The sequence below is a fragment of the Scyliorhinus torazame genome, chromosome 3, assembly GCF_047496885.1.
Source record: "Scyliorhinus torazame isolate Kashiwa2021f chromosome 3, sScyTor2.1, whole genome shotgun sequence".
Classification (NCBI taxonomy): Eukaryota; Metazoa; Chordata; class Chondrichthyes; order Carcharhiniformes; family Scyliorhinidae; genus Scyliorhinus; species Scyliorhinus torazame.
Window position 1 is genome coordinate 142,341,391 of NC_092709.1, and position 20,383 is coordinate 142,361,773.

At 47.8% G+C, this 20,383-nt stretch overlaps 1 protein-coding gene across 4 annotated transcripts in view; it reads right to left on the reverse strand.

The window, feature by feature from the left end:
* scarb2c (scavenger receptor class B, member 2c) overlaps window positions 1-20,383 on the reverse strand; it is a 144,351-nt gene that overhangs the window by 92,683 nt on the left and 31,285 nt on the right. For all 4 annotated transcript variants that reach the window (XM_072496315.1, XM_072496317.1, XM_072496318.1 and 1 more), the window contains exon 2: window positions 7,397-7,554. In XM_072496315.1, coding sequence (XP_072352416.1) covers window positions 7,397-7,554 — 158 coding nt within the window. The remainder of the gene's footprint in view (window positions 1-7,396; window positions 7,555-20,383) is intronic.

The following is a 20,383-nucleotide window of genomic DNA, read 5'->3' on the forward strand; positions in this document are numbered from 1 at the left end:
GGGGGGGCGAGAAAGAAATGTAGTCGTAATTGAGGATAGTATAGTTAGGGGCATTGACACTGTTCTCTGTGACCAGGATCGAGAATCGCGAAGGTTGAGTTGCCTGCCTGGTGCTCGGGTTCGGGATATCTCATCTGGGCTCAGAGAGTGGGAGGGTAAAGATCCAGTTGTCGTGGTCCACGTAGGTACCAATGATAAATGTAGAACAGGAACAGAGATTCTGCTAAAGGAGTATGAACAGCTAGGAGCTAAATTAAAAAGCAGAACCAAAAAGGTAATCATCTCTGGATTACTATTTGAGCCACGAGCTAATTGGCACAGGGTCAATAAGATTAAGCAGGTAAATCCGTGGCTCAAAGATTGGTGTGGGAGGAATGGGTTTGAATTCATGGGACATTGGCACCAGTACTGGGGAAGAGGGGACGGTTGTCATCTGAATCATGCTGGGACCAGAGTCCTGGCGAATCATATAACTAGGGCTGTAGATAGGCTTTAAATTAAATAGTGCTGGGGGAGGGGGGGGGCAAATGTATGGAGAATTAGAAAATCAAAGTTAAAGGAGAGGGTGGAAGTGCAGGTTAATGATGAGGACTTTCAGCTGGTTAAAGGAGCCGAGGGCACAGAAGAGGTTAGTAAAGTTTCCAGACCACGTTATAGAACTGTGGGTGTTGTACCTAAATGCGTGCAGTATACGGATAAGGTAAATGAGCTTGTTGCACACATTGAAATTGGCGGGTATTATGTTGTGGACATCACAGATACGTGGCTGCAAGGGGATCAGGGCTGGGACCTAAATATCCAAGGATATGTGTCCTATCGAAAGGACAGGCAGATGGGCAGAGGGGACGGGGTTGCATTGTTAGTAAGGAATGAAGTTAAATCGATAGCAAGGAGCGATATAGGATCAGAATCTCGGTGGGTAGAGTTGAGGAATTGTAAAGGTAAAAAGACCCTGATGGATGTTCTGTGCAGGCCCCCTAGCAGTAGTCTGGATGTGGGGCAGAAAATAAATCAGAAGATAGAAAAGGCATACACGAAAAGCAATATTTCAATATTCATGGCAGGTTATGTTGTGGGCATCACAGAGACGTGGCTGCAAGGGGACCACTCCTCAGTCCCATTTCTCACTTCTGCTCCAGTCCTCCGGCCTTCAGAAACACCTCCTTCCACTGTCTCGAAATAAAATTCTTTGGAGTTGTAGGTCATCTCAACTTAGCTGGGTACACTACGCCAAACTGCACACCACTATTATACAGTGCCGTCTTCACTCGGCCGAAGGCCGCCCGCCTCCTCTCCGACTCCACAGTAATATTGAGGAAGCAGGGGGGGCTGCAGAAGGACTTGGACAGGCTAGGAGAGTAGTGGCAGATGGAACACATTGTGGAAAAGTGTGAGGTTATGCACTTTGGAAGGAGGAATGGAGGCATAGACAATTTTCTAAATGGGGAATTGCTTAGGAAATCAGAAGCACGAATGGACTTCGGAATCCTTGTTCAAGATTATCTTAAAGTTACCGTGCAGGTTCAGTCGGCAGTTAGGAAGGCAAATGCAATGTTAGCATTCATGTCGAGAGAGCTGGAATACAAGACCTGGGATGTACTTCTGAGGCTGTACAAGGCTCTGGTCAGATCCCATTTGGAGTATTGTGAGCAGTTTTGGGCCCTGTGTCTAAGGAAGGATGTGTTGGCCTTCGAAAGGGTCCAGAGGAGGTTCACAAGAATGATCCCTGGAATAAAGAGTTTGTCGTACGAGAAACGGTTGAGGACTTTGGTTCTGTACTCGTTAAGAGTTTAGAAGAATGAGGGGGGATCTTATTGACACTTACAGGATACTGCGAGGCCTGGATAGAGTGGACGAGGAGAGGATGTTTCCACTAGTCGGAAAAACTAGAACCAGAGGACACAATCTGAGACTAAAGGGACGATCCTTTAAAAGAGAAATAAGGAGAAATGTCTTCAGCCAGAGGGTGGTGAATCGGTGGAACTCTTTGCCACAGAAGACTGTGGAGGCCAAATCACGGAGTGTCTTTAAGACATTGATAGATAGATTCTTGATCAATAAGGGGATCAGGGGTTATGGGGAAAAAGTCAAGAGAATGGGGATGAGAAGAATATCAGCCATGATTGAATGGCGGAGCAAAGTCGATGAGACGTATGGTCTAATTCTGCACCAATGCATTATGGTTGTATAGTTTGCTTTGACGATGCAATAAGAAAAGTGAATGAAGGGAAACCAGTAGATGTCATACCTGGATTTCCAAAGAAATTTGATACACTGCCACTCAGAAGGTTAATAGACAAAATAAAGGTTCATGGAGTTGTTGGGGGGGGGGGGGGGGGGGAGAGAGAGAAGAGAAATATACTGCATCGATAAACAATCAGTTAACAGACAGGAAGCAGAGAGTGGGCATATATGGGGCATTTTCAAACTGGCAGATAATGAATGGCGGAGTGCCACAAGTATCAGTGCTGGGGTCTCAGCTATCTACGATCTATATTAATGATTTGGATGAAGGGATAGAGAGAAATCTGTTTGTGATACAAAGCAACTGGATAGGTAAACTGTGAGGAGCACATTGTGGCTGCAAAGAGATAAAGACAGGTTAAGTGAGTGGGAAATATGATCGCAGATGGCTTATCCTATAGGGAAGTGTGCAGTTATTCAATTTGGTTTTAAAAAGGTACGAGGCGTTTTAAAGGGTTGATGTTCAAAGAGCATTGATATCATGCAGGTACAGCAAGCAATTAAGGTGGCAAATGGCATGTCAGCCTTTATTGCTCGGGGACTGGGATAGACGAGTAAAGAAGCCTTTCTATAATCATGCAGGGCTTTGGGGAGAAAGCATCCAGAATACAGTGTGCAGTTTTGGTCACATTTAAGAAACAATATACTTACACTAGAGGTAGTAAGGCGAAGGTTCATTCAATTGGTCCCTGGGATGAGGGGATTCTCCTATGATCAGAAGCTGAGTAAGTTCTCTGGAGGAATCAGAGGTGATTTCACTGAAACCTACAAGATTTATGAGGGGATTCTCCTATGATCAGAAGCTGAGTAAGTTCTCTGGAGGAATCAGAGGTGATTTCACTGAAACCTACAAGATATTGAAGGGGCTTGATAGGGTAGACAGATTGTTCCACTGATCAGGGAACCCAAAACAAGGGATACAGTCTCAGGATAAGGGTCCAATTAAACTGGACTGAGATGAGGAGAAATTACTTCAACTAAAGGGTTCTGGACCTTTGGAATAATCCTTTACCCCAGAAGATTGTGGATGCTCCATCGTTGAATGTATTTAAGGCTGGGATAGACAGATGTTTGGTCTCAGGCAATTACAGGATATGTGGAGCAAGCAGGAAAGTGGAGTTGAAACTCAAGGTAAGCCATGATCATATTGAATGGTGGAGCCCGTTCCCGTTTCCCGCACTCTTAAGATCTCTAGTCTACGCCAGATTGCCTACCTCACCCTGGGTAGCAGCAGGAAAAAAAAAAAAAAGGGGAAAACAAATGCCTGGATTAGGGACGGGAGGGAATCAAAATAGCAGTGCTTTCTAATTTCAAGAGTGTGGTGGAAGGCAGACAATGCTCGGAATCAAAAGCACAGTTTAAGGGAAGAGCTGTCAAGCCGGAGAAGATGGGATGAGTGAGAAAGACCATAAAGAACAATTTTAACTGCAGCATTGGAGACAGGGCCGGATGGGGGCAGATTCACGTGGCAGACATTTGGATTTAGGTTTGTTGGGCAGGGGGAGTATCAAACTAAAATCAGACTTGTCGACTGTATCAGACCAACACGTCTAAACTCACTGGAGAGTGGCAAGAAGGAAAATTCTGCCAATACAAAATCTTGCAAAGTTTCAACCTTCACAACAAATGTGTTTCCTGCTGAGTGAGTATCACGAGACCTATGAAGTAGGCTTTGGTTCAAGGCATGAGTCATGAAAACTAAGCAGTAAGTTCACTTCACTAAAAACAAAAGTTAACTGTAAACCAGTTAGCCAGATAATCACCAACACTATGTTAATGTAGCAAGCGCTCTTAAGCATTTTAATTTAAGCTTTTACACACATTAAATTCAATCAGGGCTAATCGTTCTAATTTTCAGAAGCTGGAGAAAAATACAAGTAGTTAAGGAAAAGAAAGAAAACAGAGGGAGCACTGTCTCAGAAGAGGATCAATGGCAAAGTTCAGACACAAATGACGGGACCATTTAATTGGATGTAAATTTTATTCCAATTCAGATGTAAACTTGGGGATTTTGCATTATTTTACTGAAGCGAGAGAAATACAAATATTAACTGTGTAATGGAACATAGGAACAAGAGAAGGCCATTCAGCCCATTGAGCCTGTCCCACCATTCAATGAGATCATGGGTGATCTGCAGCCTAACTCCATATACCTGCATTTGGCCCATATCCCTTAATATCTTTGCCCAACAAAGATCTATCTATCTATCTCAGATTTAAAATTAACTGATCTAGCTTCAAATGCTGTTTGTGGGAGAGAATTCCCAAACACCCTTTAAGTGAAGAAGTTCTTCCTAATGTCTCTCCTGATCGGTCTAGCCCTAACCTTTAGACTATGCCCCCGAGTTTTAGAATCTCCCACAGTTTACCTTTATCTACCCTGTCTTTCCCTGTTAATATCTTGAATACTTCGATCAGATCACCCCTTAACCTTTTAAATTCTAACAAAAACAGATCTAATTTGAGTAATCTCACCTCTTAACTCAACACCTGTAATCCAAATACTATTTTTGTAAACCTACCTTGCACTCCCTCCAAGGCCAATATATCCTTCCCAAGGTCTGGTGCCCAGAACTGCTTACAGTATCCCAATTAGGGTCTAACCAGGGTTTTGTATGGCTGCAGCCATATATTACAATCCTCAAGATATAAAGGCTAGTGCTCCATTAGCCTTTTTGATTATTCTCTGCACTTGTTCCCGGCATTTTAAGGACATGTGCAACTGAACCCCCAAGTTTGTTTGGAAATCCCCTGTACCTAACCTCTTTCCATTGAGAAAGTACTCTCCTCATAGAATCAGAGAATCCCTACAGTGCAGAAGGAGGCCATTTGAGTTTTCACCAACCCTCTGAAAGAGCACCCTACCTAGGGTCAGGCCCCAATCCTATTCCCATAACCCAGTAACCTCACCTAACCTTTTGGACACTAGGGGGCAACTTAGCATGGCCAATCCACCTAACCTGCACATCTTTGGACTGGGAGGAAACCGGAGCACCCAGAGGAAACCCATACAGACATGGAGAGAAAATGCAAACTCCACGCAGCCAGTCACCCAAGGCCGGAATTGAACCCGGGTCCCTGGCGCTGTGAGGCAGCAGTGCTAACCACTGTGCCACCGTACTGCCCAAGGTCATCCTGTTTTGGTCCAAAATGTATAACATCACACTTGCTAATATTAAATTCCATCTGCCTACAATTTTGCCCATTCACCAAGTCTGTCAATATCCCCTTCAATTTTATGCTACCATCTAGGCTGTCTACAATGCCACCTAACTTTGTATCATCCACAAATTTGGATATATGACTTTCTATTCCATCATCCAAGTCATATAATTGAGGTCCCAACAAAGATCCCTGTGGGACACCACCACTAGTCACCTCCTGCCAATTAGAGTAATTATCCATTATCCCCACACACTGTTGTCTGCCGCTCAACCAATTTCCTAACCATGTCAATAATTTGCCCTCAACTCCATGGGGTTCCACTTAGTTAACAGACTCTTGTGTGGGACTTTATCAAATGCCGTATGGAAGTCCATATAAATAACATCCATTGACATTCCCTGGTCCATTATTTTAGTCACTTTTTCAAAAAATTCAAGAAGACTAGACTAGCATGACCTTCCCTTCACAAATCCATCCTGGCTCTCCCTGATCAACCAAATTTTTTCAAGGTGTTCAGTTACCCCTTCATGGAATATAGACTCTAGCAATTTCCCCACCACAGATGTTAGGCTAACTGGTCTGTAATTCCCTGCTTTCCCCCTTAAAAAGTGGAGTAACATGTGTAATTTTCTAATCCAGAGGGACTACTCCTGAATCTACAGATCTCTGGAAGGTTGTAGTTACAGCATCTACAATGTGCTCCCCTACTTCCTTTAAGCACCCTCAGATGGAAACAGTCAGGTCCTGGGGATTTGTGCCTCTTAGTTCCATTAATTTTCTAGTTACGGATGTGTACTTGCATTAACTGTATTAAGTCCCTGTCCTCTATCGACTGTTAACTTCCAGCAAGTTATCCGCCTTTTCTACTGGAAACACGGAGGGAAAGTAATTGTTCAAAATGTCTGTCATTTCCCCATTATCACTGACAATATATCCATTTTCAGCTTTTAGTGAACCTATGTCACTCTTGACCACCCGCTTTCCCTTTATATAACAATAACATTTCTTCTTATTGAATGTGATGTCCCTTGCAAGTTTCCTTTCATAATCCCTTTTAGTAGTTCTTATAAACTGCTTTGTGACCTTTTGCTGGTCCTTGTACCTATCCCAGTCGACCAGATCTATGCTATGTCATAGAATTCCTACGATGTGGACGGAGGCCATTTGGTCCATCGGGTCTACACTGACCCTTCGAAAGAGCACTCTACCCATGCACAGACCCCCCCAAACCTGCACACCTCTAGACACTAAGAGGTAATTAAGCATAGCCAATCCACCTAACCTGCACAACTTTGGACTGTGGGAGGAACAACAAATGCAGGAACAATGTGGACCTCTACATCTTAAGCGATAAACGCCTGCAACTTTGCCTTCGCATGCCACAGGTTTATCATATCTGGGCTGTTTCTAAGAGATTAATCTTTTGAGTCTCCATCAGCAAAATTTCGAAGCTGTTTATCAGCTTTTGCTAGGTTGACATGTATGGTGAAACAAATGCAGCTTTAAAATTTTTTTAAATTTTAAATTTTTTTATAAAGAGTACCCAATTCATTTTTTCCAATTAAGGGGCAATTTAGCGTGGCCAATTCACCTACCCTGCACATCTTTGGGTTATGGGGGTGAAACCCGCGCAAACACGGGGAGAATGTGCAAACTCCACACAGACAGTGACCCAGAGCTGGGATCGAACCTTGGACCTTGGTGCCGTGAGGCAGCAGTGCTAGCCACTGTGCCACCGTGCTGCCCCGAAACGAATGCAGCTTTGAAGAGACTGAATGCATTGGGTGGAATCCACAGTGGCACACATTATACATGGTCTACAGAACGGAGAGACTTCAGGGACCAAAATCATCTTCCTCATTGCATGTTTTTATTTTGCTTGAAACATTGCGTAAAAAAAAGAATCTCTCAAAACTCTACGGAAAGAACAAAATAGTCTAAATAGCATCATGAAGAAGTTTCAATTGAAAAGATTAATTGATCATACCTGTAAGTGTAAGGGCCTTTTTCTTCAAGATAGGGTTTGCCTCCATTTAGCACCTCGGTAGGGTTTGTGACATTAAAAAAGTAAAACTGCATGTAAATTGGCGGCGGAGGATTTTTCCAAGTCTCAAAGGTAACCGTATCATTCCTCAGCTGCACTTCCTGCAAAAAGATACAAGCAAGGCCAAAGAGTGACAAAGGAAGGGACAAATCTTTAAAATAGTAGGCATTATATATGTAGGCATTATATATGTATCATGAAGACAAAGAATAGATTAAATAATGCAGTGCAATAAATTGAGATGTGAGCCTTATAATACCCTGGTTAGCACAATGTTCTTTTCATTAAAAGAAATATGAACGTCTATATTCAATTGCTCACGATGAAATCCTGATTTGGCGAGAACCGCCAAATTAATGAATTTGAATTGAAAGTAGCTGACACACACGGAAAACATCGGCAGCTGGAGGAAACAAAGTGACTTGCAGCAATTTTGCAGTTTCAAAATACTGACTAGGTTTAGGTTGGGTAAAATGCGTGTGGACAGGGAAGAATCTAAACAACACTGATAGTGTTATGGGAAGCACGATGATGCAGTGGTTAGCACGGCTGCCTCACGGCGCAGAGGACCCGGGTTCAATCCTACCATGGGTGACTGTCCGTGTGGAGTTTTCACATTATCCCTGGGTCTGCGCGAGTCTCACCCCCACAACCCAAAAAATGTGCAGGGGGGTAGAATGACCACGTTAAATTGCCTCTTAATTGGGAAAAAAAATTAATTGAGTACTTTAAATTTTTTTAAAAAGTGTTAAAATGTCTTATTAAAAAAAATCAGATTTCTCCTCATAGGGACAGTGAATAATTATGTTACAAGAGCAGAAAGCCACATTTTTGCATATTGGGCACAATTCTCCAGAAACATTTCTAAGTGTGACAGTGGGCGGGAATTGCTGAGATCTTCCCGGTGCTTGGCCCAGCAAGGCCGGCAACGTTAATTGGTCCACTTAATGAGGCTTCACGTGCTCGCCAGTCCCCCGCTAACAAGGTCGAGCAGCACTTCAGCTGCAGTTGCTCAGCCAACCCTAGTCTGCTCGCAATAATGGTGCCAAGGAGACCGGCCCCAAGATTCGGGGATGCAGATCTGGGGAGGCTGCTAAATGCCGTGGAGGCCAGAAACCATGTTCTGATCTCCCGAGGGTTCAAGAGAGTCAGTGCTGCCTGGGATGAGGTGACCGCAGCTGTCAGCTTGGCGAATGTGAACAGGACGACTGGCCTCCAGTGCTGGAAAAAGGCCAATGACCTACAGCGGGCAGCATGAGTGAGTAGACCCACCGCTCCCCACAAAAGGGAGCATTCACCTACCAACTCCCCATGTGACCCCCAGCTCTTCTTCCACCCCCCTCCCCTTCAAACCCCCAAACCCCTCCTTCACAACCCCTCTTCCATCACTGAACCATGCATGTGGCTAACAATGCCCTCTCATTGTCTCCTCAGGAAAAGCTCTCCCATTACCGTTGGGAGGGGGCCCAGAGTGGCGGAGGGGTGCCAGACACAAAAATCCTCACCATTTCGAGGAGCGGGCCCCGGAGGTGACCGGGGTGGCCGAGGACAGATTGGTCAGCCACGTGGTGGCTGGCGGATGCCACAGGAGGTGAGGAACCACCGGGTTCCACCCAGAGGACCTATCAAACGTGAGTAGTGATTGCCTTATTGACTGACCCATCACTCCCACTGACCACATGCCCATTCTCCTGGCCTATCCCAGGTGGCAACCTGTCCTGACTCGGAGGAGAGCTCCGAGGATGCAACCTTAGTTGCGGAACAGCTGTTATCCCCACCCTCCACCAGCGCAGATACACGCACCTCGGTGGGACATGTTTGTGGTCAGGTTTCGGGGGCACAATCTGGTGAGCACCACACTGCTGATGATGCACATCAGGCGGAGGCAGAAATCCCTAGGCAAGACAGCAGTCGGAGGGCTGCTGGGTCCCAGCCTGATGCTGAGCCTGTGGTACAGAAGTACCCGGAGCTGATGGAGATGATAGGGAGTGGCCATGATAGTCAGAGGGAGATGTCAGCGTTGCTCCAGCAGATCCATAGCCACTTGGAGAAATCCCAGAGGCTACGGGTGCAGGAGATGGCAGTGGCAATGAGTGGCACCGAGGCCAACACTGCTAGGGTGGCGAGCACAGTGGAGAACCTGATGCACGATGGCGGCACCATGAGTGAAGGTGTCCAAGGCAACGCGCAGTGGGTGACGGCCATGGCTGAGGGTCTCGGCAGAATGTCCGACTCCCTGAGGGATGTCACCCAGTACCTGGCCGACCTTGATGCGGTTTTGCAAGACGTGTCCCGCTGTCAGATGGGAATGGCCAAGGCGCTGCAGAGCTTGTCCCAGTCACTGAGGAGCATCGCTGAGGGCGTTGACACGATGGTGCAGACTATGGGGAACTGCCAGCATTAGCAGAGCCGAATGATGCAGGGACAGCAGTGGCTCGAACCAGCAGCCCCTCCATCTCAAGGTGAAGCCCAGGGCCCTATGGGCACCAGCTGGGAGGAGGGGGCGTTGAGTGCCAAGCCGAACCCATCCCATGGAGTGGAGATGGTGGCCACCAGCTCCCCCAAGTTCTGCCCCTCTGATGTGGCTCGTCTCTAAGAGCAGCACACGAGACAGGGCAGCACGGCTGTGCACATGCCGCCAAGTGAGCCGGGGCCCTCTGGCCCCAGAGGACGTCTGCCGGGGCATCGAAGGCCACGGGGTGAGGTAGGCAGCTGGCAGCCTCCACCTCAGATGTGCATCCTGGGGAGACACCTAAATGTAGTGGTAGAGCTAGGAGGGCCAAGAACGTTGAGGATCACAGAGGGCACCAGGGGAGAGGGGAGGGGGTGGTGACACCATCGTGAGTGGGGTATTGTACAGCACATTAGCACCTTTTTGCAGAACCATTATAGAGCCTGTCACTTTGTTCCACAATGCAGGCTGACCTCCGGACCCTTTGCCCATCTTTGCAGCCATCTTCCCCCATCCTCCCCATGGCACTCACCCACCCTCCGGCTGTGGACAGACCCACCCTCCGGCTGTGGACAGGTCCTCGGTGCTGTATCCCATTCCCTGGGTGTTCGAATGTTGGCTGCTGCGAGTGTGGTGTTGCCTCCCACAGTGTTCGAGCACAGTGTCCAGGCATCAGGGTGTGATTGGGATGCTAGACAATGATTCCCACATGCTACATGGCCCACCCACGGGAATCCACGTGGCATGTGTGAAGTGCTCACTTAACTTCGCTTGGCAATTCCCTTTTAGCAATAGCCTTCAGCCGCATAGCCAGAGGCCTCGGTAGTCAGTGGGAGTTATGGGTGATCGGTGGGCAGATGGGCAGGGACAGGGGCTGCTCCCGGAATGGGTCAACATGATCCAGGGGTTGGCATGTAGTGCCGCGAGTGGTTGCCCCCCCCTCGCGCACCCCCCATCCCCATGAGAGCACACCCTTGCAGAGGGTCCCCCACCCTCAGCCGAGGGTCCCTTACCACCCACCGAGCACTGGGGTGGCAATCCCAGCACCCCATGGCTCGTTGCCCGTGAGCAAAGATGGCAACTCACCTCCTCGGCTCTCCACAGAAGCCCTTCCGCCAGGTTTGCGCTTTCCAAAAGGAGTACTAATTAACACCAGCGTGAGCACTTGCTGGGGTGGCCGCTGAATGGCGGGAGGCCGTTGGATGTGGGGTGGCTCCCGTTAATTGTATGGAAATGGGGCTTAAGTGATGATAATTGGTTTCTCACCACACTATGGCGAGATCCCGATTTCGCCTACTGTTTGGCGCCTGGCGCGGGTCTAGTTTTTGGCCTCTCCCACTATTGACCGGCCTTTGAGCAAGTCAAAGGGGCTGCAGAATCACACCCATAGTTTACACAGAATTAGCTAATCTTCACGAACAAGGGTTGAACGCCACGTGGCATTAAGAGGCTGTCATCCATGATAAGTTCCTAGTTGTAAAGCTGAAGACCTGCAAATTGGAACCAACTGCCTCCCAATCAAGTTGGTCCAGTGCAGCCATGACATTACCATTTACGCAATATGCAAATTTACCAGATATGTCTCCTTAATAACGAGAGAAGAATGTCACACTAGCCAATTACCACTCACTCAGCCTCCCAATGACCAGTGTTCTGAAAGGAGCTTTCAATAGAGACAGCTCAAGCATCATCTATTCAAAGTTTAATTTGGATAACTGATCACTCAGTTCCACACTTCATCACTGGCCTTTGGACAATCAATAACGTTAAGAGCTGAATATTAGAGGAGTAATGCGAGTGCAACCGCTCTCAATAAAAAGGCAATGGTTTTGACAAGAGTACAGCCTCAAAGAGTTCCAGCACAACAAGAGATCCTAGGACAAAATGCTTCAACAGCTGCAGTCAAAGTCAATATGCAAGAGCAAAAGGAAATTACTGCGGATGCTGGAATCGGAAATGATAACTTAAAATGCTGCGAAACCTCAGCAGGTCTGACGGCATCTGTGGAGCGAGAACAGAACTAACGTTTCCAGTTTGGATGACTGGCGAAGAGTCAACTAGGCTCAAAACGTTAGCTCTGATCTCCCTCCACGGATGCTGTCAGACCTGCTGAGATTTTCTAGCATTTTCTGTTTTTGTTTCAATATGCAAAAAGCGGGTTGTCACAGGCCAACATGCCCAGCAGAAAAACCACCTTCCCTCCAGCATAAAGAGTAGGGGTAATCATGAACAACTTGTGTTTAGTCCCTCATCTCCACTGACAATGGAGCAACCTATGCTAGCCCACAGTATGCCACAAACAGGGCAATGGATGGATGTTCTACAATTTTGCTCGTCTAGTTAATCAACGCTCTGTTTCCTGCACTCACCCACATTCCTAGCCCAACACTGTTACATGGCTCGCCTCCTAACCAAACCTTTTTTTTTTTAAACTACCTTCATCCCTGCATTTGGCTTTATTGGCAAATCAGACTTTAGAAATTGTTTATTAGCTCAATCATAAACATTCTCCATCTGAATCCTAAAGCAACAATACAGTGATAGCAAAAGCTATATTTTACATGAAGATAGTGGGAGTATTAGATTTACTAAAAGGTTAAGGGCAGCACGGTGGCATAATGTTCGGCACAACATCGTGGGCCGAAGGGCCTGTTCTGTGCTGTATTTTTCTATCTCTGCAAGACGTGCCAGATCATCGACATGGATACCACTATTACACGAGAGAACACCACCCACCAGGTACGCGGTACATACTCGTGCGACTCGGCCAACGTTGTCTACCTCATACGCTGCAGGAAAGGATGTCCCGAAGCGTGGTACATTGGCGAGACCATGCAGACGCTGCGACAACGAATGAACGGACATCGCGCAACAATCACCAGGCAGGAATGTTCCCTTCCAGTCGGGGAACACTTCAGCAGTCAAGGGCATTCAGCCTCTGATCTCCGGATAAGCGTTCTCCAAGGCGGCCTTCAGGACCCGCGACAACGCAGAATCGCCGAGCAGAAACTTATAGCCAAGTTCCGCACACGAGTGCGGCTTCAACCGGGACCTGGGATTCATGTCGCATTACATTCATCCCCCACCATCTGGCCTGCGAAATCCTACCAACTGTCCTGGCTTGATACAATTCACACCTATTTAACCTGGGGTTACCCCATCTCTGGATCTGTAAAGATTTAATCACCTGCTAATGCTCACATTCCTAGCATTGTTTGGCATCTCTGAATTTGTCTATATATGTGTTTCTGGAACAGACCTCTTCATTCACCTGAGGAAGGAGCAGCGCTCCGAAAGCTAGTGACATCGAAACAAACCTGTTGGACTTTAACCTGGTGTTGTCAGACTTCGTACTGTGCTCACCCCAGTCCAACGCCGGCATCTCCACATCATGTATTTTTCTATGTTCTAATGGATAGCACTGGGACTGCGGCGCCGAGGCGGATTCGAATGCCGGCCCCGGGTCACTGTCCGTGTGGGGTTTGCACATTCTCCCCGTGCTTGCATGGGTTTCGCCCCAGAACCCAAAGATGTGCAGTTCAGGTGGATTGGCCACGCTAAATTGCCCCTTAATTGGAAAAAAAATAATTGGGTACTCTAAAATTAAAAAAGAAAAAGATTTACCAAATGGTCTTTTAGATTTAATTTTGGGGATGGATCCGCTGTGTTCGAACTCTGGTGAAATCAGCGTGTGGCTGCAGCGAGACTGGTTGTTGAGAGTAATGTCCTCCTGGATCATTGTACAGCAGACTTTTCCGCCGGAGATTTTGGAAATTTAACCGCACATTTGTAAAACGAGATTACACCTGGTTCCCATCCACTTTGCTCATTTCGGAGCCTCAACAGTCAGCTGCTGAGAGCGTTGGTTGCAAACTGTGTTGCTCTGGCTGAAGATTTGCTTTGTTGTGCCCTCCACATCTCGCTTGGTCTGAAAAAAAAACTTTCCGACACTGCTTCATGGCACCTCCTTTAAAATATCTTCTTATCTGACAGAGAAGAAACCTTACCTATTGTGCACTTCCTTCAATCACAAACTGCTGTGTTTTCACTTCAACTGATCACCGTCTCCTCTCTTTAACGTAGAATTTTAAAATCCATTGCGCTTCGGAGCCACATTAATTCCAGGGAATCTTCCTAACCAAACCTAATCTCTCGCCACCCCTCTCCCCAAACCTCAATCAGCTTCAAGGTTCTCATCGGGAGTACTGTGAAATACGCTCGACATCTACGTCTCTAACAGCATGCAACCACAAAACTCAAGATACACAACAAATCAAATCAGCTGTCTGTAGCCTACCACTCTACTCAATGCCCATCTCTCAAACCATGGGCATACAGTGGCTGCAGAATGTACCATTTACAGGAAGCACCCAACCCATGACTTTAGTACAAGAAAAGCAATAGTGTTAGAACAGCTGTGAAGTTGCTTTCCAAGTCACACACCATCATGGCATGGGCTTGCATCCCAATTAGTGCTGGGTCAGAATACTGAAATGCTCCACCTGATTAGCACTATTATCAGAGCATCGTGAGCATGAAGATTGCAGCAGTATTTTTAATAAACAGCAGTTACCAACCAGTAACTTCAGAACGGCTAGGGAAGGACTAACTAATTAGTGCAGTCTTGCCAACACTGCTCGTATTGAGAAAATGTGTTTATTAAAATTTCCTTTGGCACTAGAGATCCCCTGATATTTCACTCAAATTACTATTCTTCAGGAGAGATCAGACAGCAAGTGTCAGCAGGTTATTTAACGTGAACAGCATCACAACCAATCTGGAAGGAACATGTGGTGTATATGGATTTCAGTACAGCATTTCATAAGGTTCCCCACAGTAGGCTCATTCAGAAAGTCAGGGGCATGGGATAGAGGGAAATATGGTTGTCTGGATACAGAATTGGCTGGCCAAAAGAAGACAGCGAGTGGTAGCGGATGGAAAGTATTCCGCCTTGAGGTCGGTGACCAGTGATGTCCTGCAAGGATCTGTTCTGGGACCTCTGCTCTTCGTGGTTTTTATAAATGACTTGGATGAGGAAGTGGAAGGGTGGGTTAGTAAGTTTTCCGATGACACGAAGGTTGGTGGAGTTGTGGATAGTGTTGAGGGCTGTTGCAGGTTACAACAGGATATTGACAGGATGCAGAGCTGGGCTGAGAAGTGGTAGATGGAGTTCAACCTAGATAAATGTGAAGTGATTCATTTTGGAAGGTCGAATTTGAATGGTGAATTCAGGATTAAAGGAAGGATTCTTGGAAGTGTGGAGGAACAGAGGGACCTTGGGGTCCACAGATATAGATCCCTCAAAGTTGCCACCCAGGTTGATAGGGTTGTTTAGAAGGCGTATGGGGTGTTGGCTTTCATCAACAGGGGGATTGAGTTTAAGAGCTACGAGGTTTTGCTGCAGCTTGATAAAACCCTGGTTGGTCCACACTTGGAATATTGTGTCCAGTTCTTTGCCTCATTATAGGAAGGATGTGGATGCTTTGGAGAAGGTGCAGAGATTTACCACGATGCTGCCTGGACTGGAGGGCATATCTTATGAAAAAAAGTTGAGGGAGCGAGGACTTTTCTCACTGGAGCGAAGAAGGAAGAGAAGTGACTTGATAGAGGTGTGCAAGGTGATGAAAGGCATGGATGGAGTGGATAACCAGAGACTTTTCCCCAGGGCGGAAATAGTTGTCACGAGGGGACATAATTTTAAGGTGATTGGAGGAAGGTATAGGGGAGATGTCAGAGGTCGGTTCTTTACACAAAGTGGTGAGTGTGTGGAATGCACTGCCAGCAGAGGTGGTTGAGTCAGTCATTAGGGACTTTTGTGAGGGCCACGAAGAATCCAGCACGAGCTTTAAGGATACAAAATGAACGGCGTAACGGTTGTACATCCACGGCCCGTGGACCCAAGGATTCCCCCTCTGATGCGTCCTGTCTCTCCATCTCAGAGTCAGAGTCTGCTGCTTCCGTCATGTCAGCGTCTCTATCTCCATTCGGTTCTGTAACAACCTGCGCAGGCTTTGAGTGGGGCACCAGTGGAAGATTGTGAGGACTACCTTCCCTTGTCTCTGGTCTCTGCGGCTGTAGAAATGAGCTCCAGGGGCGGGGAATCTTTGGAGGGGATAGTCTTCTGGACCGAACGTGGTCTACATGTTTGCGCTGGAGGCGACCCTGGGCTTGCACCTGGTAAGATATAGGGCCCGTTTGGCGAACGATTACGCCAGGAACCCACTGGGCACCACCAGCAAAATTCCGAACGAACACTGGGTCACCGGGCGCAAACCGCCGAATCCGCCGATGCCGAGAAAATCCCTGTCCCTGCCGTTCTTGTGTGCGGTGTACTTTTGCGCCAATGTCCGGGAAAACCATACTAAGGCGGGTGCGAAGTTTCCGGCCCATTAGAAGTTCTGCGGGAGCTACCCCAGTCACCGCATGGGGGGTGGTCCTATACGTAAACAAAAAGCGAGCCAGTCTCGTGTCCATTGATCTGGAAGACTGCTTCTTTAGTCCTCTTTTGAATGTCTGCAGCCGGGTGGTAAGGGGCAGTACGGATATGGCGTATGCCGTTTGAACCTCGCAAACTCCTCACTTGTGAATGGAGTGCCGTTATCCGTGACCAGCACCTCGGGGAGGCCATGCGTGCTCAAGGACAAACGCATCTTTTCAATTGTTGTGCAGGACGTTGTCCCCTGCATCTTATGCACCTCTAGCCATTTAGACTGGGCGTCGATTAATAGAAGGAACATGGATCCTTGAAAAGGGCCTGCGAAATCTGCATGCAAGCGTGCCCAAGGCCGCCCTGGCCATTCCCAGTGATGTAGGGGAGCGGCCGGCGGAAGCTTCTGATGCTCCTGGCAAATGGAGCAGTTTTGGGCCACCTTCTCAATGTCGGTGTCGAGGCCTGGCCACCAGACATAACTCCGGGCCAACATTTTCATTTTGGTCACGCCTGGATGCCCATTGTGCAAGTCTCTTAGTATCAGCTCCTGGCCTTTTTCCGGGACAATGACACGCGTCCCCCACAAGCGGATGCAGTCTTCCACGCTGAATTCTGACAGCTTGGAGGAAAATGCCCGCAACTCGCCTGGGAGCTGTCTATGCTGCCCATCATACAGGACTATGTGCCGAACCTTTGACAGGACTGGCTCCGTCTGGGTCCACTCACAGATCTGTGATGCCGTGACAGGCAAGGTGTCCATAAAATTTAGGGTTGCAACCACCTCACCGGTCGTGGGGGTCGACATGGGGCCGGTGGATAAAGGCAATCGGCTCAATGCGTCGGCATTCGCTATCTGCGTTCCTGGTTTGTGCTCCAGAGAATACTCGTATGCAGCAAGCAACAAAGCCCAGCGCTGGATCCGTGCAGAAGCAATGGGTGGTATTGGCTTATCCTCTCTGAAAAGTCCCAGCAGAGGCTTATGATCAGTCACGATAGTGAAATGGCGGCCATACACGTACTGGTGGAAGCCCTTCACCGCAAAAACCACTGCCAGGCCCTCCTTCTCGATCTGCGCGTACTTTTTCTCCGCTGCAGTCAATGTGCAGGAGGCGAAAGCTATCGGTCGCTCGGCCCCGTTCTCCATCTTGTGGGACAGGACGGCCCCAATACCATACGGGGATGCATCACGTGACGAGCAAAGCTTTCCAGGATCATAGTGGGTTAGTAACCCAAACGACGACAATTGTTGCTTTACCCGCCGGAAAGCGGTTTCTTGCGGCTGACCCCAAACCCAGGTGTGATTTTCCTTTCGCAGAAGGTGCAACGGGGCCAGCGTAGTTGCCAGATTGGGGAGGAACTTCCGGTAATAGTTTACGAGACCGAGAAACAAACGAAGATGCGAAGTGTCAGTCGGGGCGGGGGCCTGTTGAATCGCACGCACCTTCTCTGCGCGGGGTGCAAACCTTCGCGGTCCACCCGATAACCCAGGTAGACTACTTCCTTTGCCTGAAATACGCACTTTGTGCGACGTAAATGGACTCCAGCCTCCGAAAAGCGTCTAAGGACAGCCTCCAGATTTTCCAAATGTTCCTGCTCCGACGTCCCTGTAATCAAAACGTCAGCCAAGTAGACAGCAACACGTGGTAAACCTCTCAAAATGACCTCCCTAACAATTTGAAAAATTGCGCAGGCAGAGGATACTCCAAAGGGCAACCGTGTATATTCATACAGGCCCCGGTGTGTATTAATCGTTACACATGGTCGGGAGGCAAGGTCCAGCTCCAACTGTAGGTAGGCGTGACTCGTATCTAATTTTGTGAAGGAGAGTCCGCCTGCAAGCTTCGCGTAGAGATCCTCTATGCGAGGCATTGGATATCGGTCGAGTCGGGAAGCCATATTCACTGTAAGTTTATAGTCGCCACACAAGCGAACTGAGGCATCTGGCTTCATTACAGGTACAACTGGTGCTGCCCAGTCAGCAAAACGGACGGGCCTGATAATACCAAAACTCTCCAAACGAGTGAGCTCCCCTTCTACCTTCTCGAGCAAGGCGTAAGGCACCGGGCGCGCCCGGAAATAGCGCGGCGTGGCTCCTGGTTCGACTTGGATACGGGCTACGGCCCCTTTTATTTTCCCCAAACCAGGCTGGAATACATCTGGGTATCGTCCTAGCACCTCAGTCAACCCTTCAGAAACTGTTTGGAGGATGTGCTGCCATTGCAACCGCAAATGGCGCAACCAGTCCCGACCCAACAGGCTGGGCCCATGGCCGCGCACCACGATAAGTGGGAAACGCCCCTCCTGGCGTCCATAAACAACAGGGTCATTGTAGTTCCTGCAATGTCCAGTGGTTTCCCAGTGTAGGTGGCCAACCTGGCCTGTGAGTCGGTTAATGTAAGGGTCTGTATACCCTGCTTGATGCGGTCGAATGTCCTCGGGGCGATCACGGAAACCGCTGCGCCGGTGTCCAACTCCATCTCAAGCGGGTGACCATTGACCCGTACTGTCACATTAATGGGGGCCACACGGGGAGCTGCCACACAATGCAGCTGCAGGCAGTCGTCCTCCATCTCCACGTCCTCAGAAGTAGTCGCCGCAGGTTCATCCACATGGAAGGTACGGCCCCTGGGCTGGTCCCAGTTACGGCCCCTGGGCTGGTCCCAGTTTCGGTCGGAACGACGGCGCCTCTGGCGCCCCCAGGACCGGCGTCCGCGACGGGGTCGGCGCCTACAAGTTTGACACGGACATGGCTCCTCATCCATTGGTTCTGGAGAAGGCTCCCTTCGGGGAGGAATGTCAGACGGCCACTGGCGTTGGTCCGGACGTCGCCTTGCCCAAGGTACCGAAGGAGTGCGGGGGGACGTTTTCGGACGGAAGGGGTTGCGCCCCAAGGCATGCACTTCCATTCCCTGTAGCTCCTGCACTCCTCGTTCTGCGCTCTCTCGGAGCAGAATTGCCTGTTGAAAAGTCAATGTTGGCTCAGCTAACAACTCTCTCTGGGTGGCCGTATTGTTAATACCGCAAACCAAACGGTCACGTAACATTTCTGACAAGGTCTCACCATAGTCACAGTACTCCGCAATCCTGCGTAGCCTGGATAGAAAATCGGCAAGGGATTCTCCAGGGGTCCTCTCAGCTTTATTAAACCGGTAACGCTGGACTATCGTGGACAGTGTTGGGTTAAAAAGTTGCCCCACTATATTCACAAGTTCATCAAACGTTTTGGTGTCCGGCGCAGCTGAGTACGTAAGGCTCCTAATCACCCCAAACGGATGCGGGCCACAGGCGGTGAGCAATATGACCACCTGGCGCTCGTTTTCGGTGATATTGTTTACGCATCCGTTGTGTGTACTGGTTCCAGCTTTCCGGCGCAGCATCAAAAACATCCAAACGTCCGTACAGAGGCATGGTATAATAGAAAACAACTTCCAACCTGTATCCAACAAAAATCCAGGGAGGTGGCCTCAGCAGTGTAGACAGCTATTCACTTTAACCCTCGTCGCCAGTTTTGTGAGGGCCACGAAGAATCCAGCACGAGTTTTAAGGATACAAAGTAATAACATTTATTTACAATAATACATATATATATATATATATATATAAATATATATATAATATATTATATATATAATATAATATATATATATATAATATAATATAATATATATATAATATAATATATATATATAATATAATATATATATATAATATATATATATAATATAATATATATATATAATATATATTATATAATATATATTATATAATATATAATATATTATACAGCAACTTCCCTTGCTGCACACTTCTTCCTGCTGGTTCCTAAACTGGCCAGCTTTATTTATACATGGAGTTTACTAATGGTTTCTCCGCCCCCCTCATTGGGGAAGCTCATACTCCCACAGGATTGTGGGATTGTCATTAGTCCCCAGCCAATGGTAAGCAGGCAGGTTATAACAGGGACATAAAGCGACTCTTGGACAGGTACATGGACAGCAGTAAATTGAAGGGTTAGGTTAATCTTAGATTAGGATAAATGATCAGCACA